Source organism: Punica granatum, chromosome 2, assembly GCF_007655135.1.
Source record: "Punica granatum isolate Tunisia-2019 chromosome 2, ASM765513v2, whole genome shotgun sequence".
Classification (NCBI taxonomy): domain Eukaryota; kingdom Viridiplantae; phylum Streptophyta; class Magnoliopsida; order Myrtales; family Lythraceae; genus Punica; species Punica granatum.
This window is the reverse complement of record NC_045128.1, coordinates 16,183,151-16,190,314: the sequence shown is the minus strand read 5'-3', so window position 1 is coordinate 16,190,314 and position 7,164 is coordinate 16,183,151. Positions and strand designations below refer to the sequence as shown.

Below are 7,164 nucleotides of genomic sequence, written 5' to 3'. Positions count from 1 at the left end.
TGGATGTTTAAAATGATCATACCAGAAAGCTGAAGTGCTTCCAATGTTTCATCATCTTCCGTCCATGAATTTCAACACGTCCCGGACAGCATTGCCCACCCGAGCTGCAGCAATATGAGGAAGACAGTGCTTCTGCGGAAGATCACACACTTGCATTCCCCATCACGACATTAAACTTATGGAAATGAAAAGACTTGATATAGAAGGGCAGAGGTGGTTTTTGAAGACGACATTCTTCATGCTTGTTCTTTACTCTCTTTTTTTTTTCCCTTTTATTTGGACCACACTATCCACTGATATTTGTATTTGTAAAGGAGGGAGATAAGGTAATCCGCATAAAATAAAACAAATAAACGTATACTCCCCAACTACTATTAGATAATTAGCATTGGAATTCTTGTTTCCCCTTATCCGTAGACAAAATCTTTTTCAAGATCCATTAAACATAGATTATAGCTGGGCAACGAGAATCTAACATGTCAAATATAGTCCCGAGGACCAAATTTGCCAGACACACGAAGCTTCCGGCTACAGTTCCTAACTCTTGTCACTTCCAAAAAGGAAGTCAATATATCTGCTAAACTAAGGGACCTTGCTTTACATTTGAAAGTCAGTAACTGTGCTCCCAACAGCCGTAAATTGCTAATCATGCTTCTGCAGTTGTTTGATCTCCTGCTGCAAAATCGCCAAGTAAATTCAAGTTGAGTGAATTAGATTGCAATTGAGAATAGAATCGAAGGCAAAAAAGCAGCCACATCTAGTGAAATAAGACAGGTTCCATGGTTTCTGCAAGTAGGACCACGAGAGGCCTTTTACAAAATACCCTAAATCCAACTCTTTCTGAATAGGAGCTTTTCCAATTTTATGAATTAAGCACAATCTTTTTCCTCAATGAGCATTAATCTTGCATGAAGGCCTCAACGACCTCCTACAGTGGCCTCATAGTAAACATAGACGTACGTCTCCTGAAAAACAACAGCAGATATCTCCCATCTAAAGAAGAACAGAAGGGGCAACATTTTCTAGATGATCTAACTAAAGTTCAGCATAATCTGCAAATTATCAAAATATTTCAGGCACCAATTTTCATCAGCCCAAAAAAGTTGACAAAACAAGTAGAAGAAACGAAGTACCTGAGCTATCACCCGGATGAATATTCTTCTGATTTTCCATACACCTGAGGAGATACTTGAATGTCTCAATCTCACAGGGGATCATGAGTCCACCACTATGATCAAAACCAAACTCCTCCTCAACCTTTTCCAGCAACACCTTGAAGAGTGGATGGCTAAGATGGCTGGTGGGAATAACAAACCTCCGAAGCTCCGGGCCCACATAAACTGCCAAATACCCTTTTGGGACGTCTGGTGGCTCGGGGCTTGGGCAGCCCTCCTCGTCTGAATCACCGGTGGACGTGTCCGTTAACCTCTTACTAGTTGAAGTCGAAATGCCTCCGCGTGCTTCGCTAGTAGAAGTGGGGGCGTTCCCCTTTGGGCTTAGCGTGACAGATTGCCACTTCTGTAGCATTTCCTTAAGCCTAACAATCTGCCGTATACCAGTCAATTTGGTCGCACCACTGTCATCCATCGTAAGATGTGTATTATAATTGTTGGGAAAAGCTCCGAACTGATTTCTCAATGTCTGGATCTAGATTAATACATCTCATCAGGTCTCCATCCCCTGCTTGGTTTTACATGAAAATGAAACATAGAACCCATGAGAAAAAGATTAAAACGACTAAGATAATTTTTCCATCAGCAGGCACGTTATCTTCCTACAGTATCAGTCAAAACTTCACTCTACGAGAGAAGACTGAACAGGACATTGAGTTCGGTGATGATTTTTGCTGTTCTGATCCAAAGGAACGAGTATATTGGCACTAATCCAGTTTTTCTAATGCTTTAGAAAGAGACTAAGATATGATCATATATACATCCACGGCCACCCAAAGGCGGTACACATAATTCAAGTTCCTCCAAGCCAGCTAACAATGAATAATACCTATGGCAGCCACCTATCTTCATATCATTCAGTTAGACCAAAAGTTGAGGTACTTTTCTCATAATCTCGTCAGCCACAGTCGTAATTCCCTTCTCATATGTTAACCCTCAACTTGCTTCACTTTCTGTTAGTGTAAGGGGTTGTGGCATCACGTACAGGAATTCAGGAGAATATAAGTCAGCTTACAATGATATCAGATCACGCGTCTACTTCCGGAAGCAGATTTTACAGTCAATTCAATACCGTTCCTACCATTCAAAGACGTTAACATGCAGAAAGCTAATCAATCGTTAAGGGGCGACCAGAGAACTCCCACGCTGTGTGAGACTTCTAGTTATCATCATTTTTAAATCCAAACTATAATCTCTGGCCGCAACACCCGCGACACCGTTAGGTAACACCACGATTAGCCCAAACAATCATAATCGCGGCGAGACAGACATGCGACCCTACAACCACGATTTAAATCCTCGCCCATGCAATCCCAATTCTTTATCTCATGTCCGGAGAATTTCGTTTGTACACTTTACATTATGATTAGGAAATAACCGAGAAATCAAAATTCCCAGGCAAAATCAGGAAGAAACTAATATCTGGCTTGAAAGCATAGCATGGTCATCCAGCAAGTCAGATTCTGAATCATTTTCGCGTTCCAAATGAACGATTTGAAGGACAACCCGCTCGAGTAATTCAAGCTTCCACGAACCGGACCTTTCGACAAGTTGATGGAATATGTCACAAATCAAGTTCACAATCAAACCAAGAGAACGCTCCAGACGTCGAGGGACGGGAACGAATAGTGCTCTGTTAACGGAGGAATTACATGCCTTTGCACGAAAAATCCACAACTGCACGGAGTTCATAAGGAATTTATCATGTGGTTTCACCGTCTTTCGAGTTCGTTCCGGCGATGAGTGGAAGGGAAATAGGATACCTGATCACGAGGAGATGGCGGAGGCGCTAGGGGAGGTGGAAGCAGGGCCACAAAGAGACGCGCGCCATTGGATGGGAGCTCTGGAAGATTGATCACAGAGGCCAACTCCGACACACAGAGAGAGAGAGAGAGAGAGAGAGAGAGAGGAGAGAGATTATGGTGAAGAGAAATTTGATTCTGCGGACAGATTTTGATTTTGGAGAGGGTGAAGTTTAGGGGAAGAGTACGAGAGAACGAACGATCGATCTCTCTGTTTTCTCTTCTGTGGTTTGTACCATTGATGACTTCCCCCGCTCCTCTCCGTCTCCCAACGCTTTTCATGAGATCGAAAAGTTATTGCACCAAATGTCCAATCTTCATTTTCCTTTTTCGACCTCAAACCTCGTATCCGAAACAGTAATTTAATCCCAACTAATTGAGTCGAGTCGGATCGACTCATTAAAAGATAAAACTCTCTAAACGTGAATTTTATACATCCACTAGTACTCGAACCCCGAGATCTTACTTAAACGGAATGAGCGCCGAATGACCCACGCATATGCTCGGGCATCAACATAATAAAGAATATTAATAAGTAGGTAGTAAATTAGGAAAATAATATTTCAAAAATAGATTTATATGTCGAATATATTTTGCCTCCCTTTCCTTTTTTACTTCCATTAATAATTAGGCGATTGCCTAAGCCAATCCAGTTAATCATGCTATTAACTAGTCAATTTGTCCCGTGTGTTGCACAAAATCATTATAAATCTTCTATAAGAGTAAGTTAATTATTATCATAATAATAATTTGAAACTAGTTGCCTCATAGCGTTATATCAATAATTTTTTTTCTTTTATATGATCATAATTTTTGAAGATTCTTTACAATATATGATCAATTAAATTTTCATTATAGCTTATATCCTTTGAATTGTGTATGTTCATTTTAACGCGTTTATATATCATACTTATGAAAAAAATCATTTCTTGTAACAGTTAGTCTAATTTTTTTGAGCACATATTTGTTTCTTAACACAATAAAATATTATATAATATTGATTAATATTAATAAAATTAGATTAATTTTGAATGATTCCATGAACCCGACAACATCTCTATTATGACGTGAATTCTCGACATATTGACGCCCTATTCCATAATTAATACGGCAGTGACCGTTGGAGTTCATCCAATGGAGGGATGGCCAATTCTTATAACGTGACTTCTCGATGACCTAAAACTGCCACCACCAAAATAAACCCCGCGATCACGTTAGCAAATTTTAACGGCCGTGAGCACACGAGTTCATTGGAGGGTGGCCAATTTGATCTTTTCTTCTATTTCTCTCTCGTCTCCTGTTAGATTTGTTTTTTTTTTTAATGGCTTCCTTATTTTCCTTAAATCAAGGGTTATTTTCACCGAATTGGTACTCCGTCTATCCTAGGATGTCTCTAAATCAATGCACTCAGTTATTTTTTCATTCCCATGATGTAGCTTTCCGATTTTACTCCTTAAAATCAAGGGATATCTTGTTGGGTATCCCTCCAATATGAAAGAAGTTGGGCTCAAATCGTATTGGGCTTTTATCAGGCTTTAGTAAGTCCAATGATCCAATTTTGTTATGGTTTATTTTTCAGCACGGGGGCAGCAAAACAGTGCTGATTTGCAGTACAGAGATGCTGCAGAAATAGAGCTGAAATTCGGGTACAAAGGGGAGTGCGCTGCTGGAGATCAAACCTCGATCGGAACGTTAAACGAACTCCGATTGAGATGAAATTTTGACAGCAGCTTCACGACACGTGGGGCTAAGTTTTGAACGGTCAGAATTCCTATTTGAGCTCTGTAGGTGCGATTTCAGCTGATTTTGTAAACCACCCTTGTGGATGACGAATTTCGATATTTGGGTGATCTAAGAGAGTGTGTCTCTTGAGTTTGGTGATCCAAGGGTTTATTCTTGATGAAAAATATTGTGTAATAGTGGATTATTGATTCGGAGTTGGTCACATGGTTTTTCCCCACATTGGGATTTTCCACGTAAAAATTCTTGATTTTTTTTCTTTTCTGATTGTTGGTTGATTTGGTTGGTTCCTATCTCAATTACACTAGTAGGGGAGGAAGATTAATCGCTGCGTTGTTGTTTGGCTGAGCACACCCTTCCCAACAAGTGGTATCAAAGCCTTAGGTTATAGAAGTTTGAGTTTTTCGGTATTTTCGAGATGGAGGAGTTTACGGGATCTATGTTCAAGTTGAATGCAACCAACTACTCTAAACTTCTCTTGTGGGAATATGATAAAACCCTAGGTAGCTAATATGATGATTGTAGCCATGTTACAAGATCAATAGATGTGTGGATGATTCATGATTGCAATTCCTATAATTTCAATTATAATTCTTAATTGGTTATAATTGTTAGAAACACTATTGATACGAGAGCTGATATAGGGTTTGTTGTGAATTCTTTATTAGATTAATTAGTTAAATGCGGAAGCTGCATTAATTAGTTTAATTAGAGATTATCCAGGAATTAATGCAATGTTTCTAGTTAGTTATTTGCTAAGACATTAGTGATAATTAATTTAGGGTATTAGGCAATCATAGCACTGGAAGATATATGATTGTAATTTAGAGTCCACTATTAATTAGAGATGCGGGAGCTGATTAATTAATTAGGGGTTTAAGACTATAATTTTAAAGGCTTGATAAACTCACTTGAATGACCACATAACTATTAATCTATATAACATGATGACAATCTAATTAGTGAAACTAGGGTGGATTCTGTTTTTCCCACTTCCAATTGATATATTTTCATCTTTGTGACGATTTAGGTTGGTTAGTAGTTAATTAGTTAATTCTCTCAATTTGATTGCCTAGATAATAATAGAATATATTATAGGTTTAGTACTTAATTAATCCTCGTGGGATCGATACTCTATTCATCACTATATTACTTGATCTAACCCAGTGCACTTGCTGGTAGAATTCGCGCTTATCTTTATATATATTCGCAGCGGATCAAGTTTTTGGCGCCGTTGCCGAGGATTAACTTAATATTAGACCACCTTTAGTTCTATTGTTATTTTAGGCGCACTTTATTGTGTGTTTGTTTCTTGTTCACTTCGCAGGTATTGTATGAGCAGGAGTTGAAGTGCTGAACTTCTATCATTAGATCCTGAGATAGAGCGCACCTTGCACCAGTTGAGAAGAGAGAACAGAAGAAGGGAAGAATTGCAGGCAGTTGAGATGGCAGACGATGACATCAACCGCCAGATACAAGGTGCTACCAGAGCACTTCGAGACTATGCAGTACCTACTATTATGGGTTATGCAATCAGAAGGTCCATTATTCCAGCTTATAACTTTGAACTGAAGCCGACACTCATCCAGATGGTTCAATCAAATCAGTTTGGAGGATATCCTAACGAGAGTTCTGATGAGCATATTGCAAGATTCCTCTAATACTGTAACACGGTAATGATAAATAATGTCACTGATGATAATATTAGATTACGGCTTTTTCATTTCTCACTTAGGGATAAAGCGAGAGCTTTGTTCAATTCACTGCCACAAGAGTCCATCACTACCTGGGCCGACCTCTCATCTAAGTTTCTCAGGAGATTTTTCCCACAAGCTATGACTGCAAGATTAAGGAACGAAATCACTAACTTCACCAAGTTCAGTGGTGAATCACTTTATGAGGCGTGGAAGAGATTCAAGGAGGCAATCAGAAAGTGCCCACATCACGGGTTGCCAGATAATCTCCTAATTGAGGTCTTCTATCTTAGCCTGGATGAGACATCTAGGTCTCTAGTAGATGCTGCAGCTGGAGGCGCACTGATGGGTAAGAATTATGATGAAGCAAGTGCTTTGATAGAAGAGATGGCCTCCAGTGCACATAATTGACAAAATGAGAGAAGTAAATCAAGAGTGACATCAGTCAATGACATAGACATTATTGCTAATTTGACGGCCCGGATTTCTGCTCACACTACCCAGGTAAGTAAACTCACCTCAGCACATTCTTTTAATACTAATCAGGTTGCTTTTTGTGAGTTGTGTTCAGGACCACATTCGACTCTTGAATGCATGTTTGGAAATCCCTCAGCTTCACCCAATGGAGAGCAAGTGAACTTTGTTAACAACTTCCAACGGGGTAATCAAGAACCTTATTCGAACGCTTACAATCCAGGATGGCGTAATCATCCTAATTTCTCACGGAGGAATGAGAATAATGCACTTAAACCGCCA

At 39.4% G+C, this 7,164-nt stretch overlaps 1 protein-coding gene and 1 non-coding gene across 4 annotated transcripts; both read right to left on the bottom strand.

Moving 5' to 3' along the window:
• Positions 1 to 341: 341 nt before the first annotated feature.
• Positions 342 to 3,273, bottom strand: LOC116197636. 3 transcript variants are annotated; one of them, XM_031527822.1, is made up of 4 exons: positions 2,936 to 3,263; positions 2,713 to 2,849; positions 1,134 to 1,680; positions 342 to 675 (listed from the first exon to the last, which is right to left on the bottom strand). In XM_031527822.1, the coding sequence occupies exons 3-4, from the start codon at positions 1,585 to 1,587 to the stop codon at positions 647 to 649; spliced, it is 483 nt and encodes a 160-aa protein (XP_031383682.1). In that variant the 5' UTR covers positions 1,588 to 1,680; positions 2,713 to 2,849; positions 2,936 to 3,263; the 3' UTR covers positions 342 to 646. The 3 variants fall into 3 exon arrangements, with proteins under 3 accessions (XP_031383682.1, XP_031383683.1, XP_031383681.1); XM_031527823.1 differs by lacking the exon at positions 2,713 to 2,849 and having other exon boundaries at positions 342 to 672; positions 2,936 to 3,273; XM_031527821.1 differs by lacking the exon at positions 2,713 to 2,849.
• Positions 3,274 to 6,558: 3,285 nt separating this feature from the next.
• On the bottom strand, positions 6,559 to 6,665 carry LOC116198306. Its single transcript, XR_004155244.1, has one exon. It is a non-coding gene; the product is annotated as a small nucleolar RNA R71 (small nucleolar RNA).
• Between the last annotated feature and the right edge of the window lie 499 nt (positions 6,666 to 7,164).

Coding starts and splice junctions, on each gene's coding strand:
- LOC116197636 (XM_031527822.1), bottom strand. CDS start 1,587: ATGGATGACAGTGGTGCGACCAAATTGACTGGTATACGGCAGATTGTT. Junction 676..1,133: donor TCATCCGGGTGATAGCTCAG/GTACTTCGTTTC, acceptor GCGATTTTGCAG/CAGGAGATCAAACAACTGCA.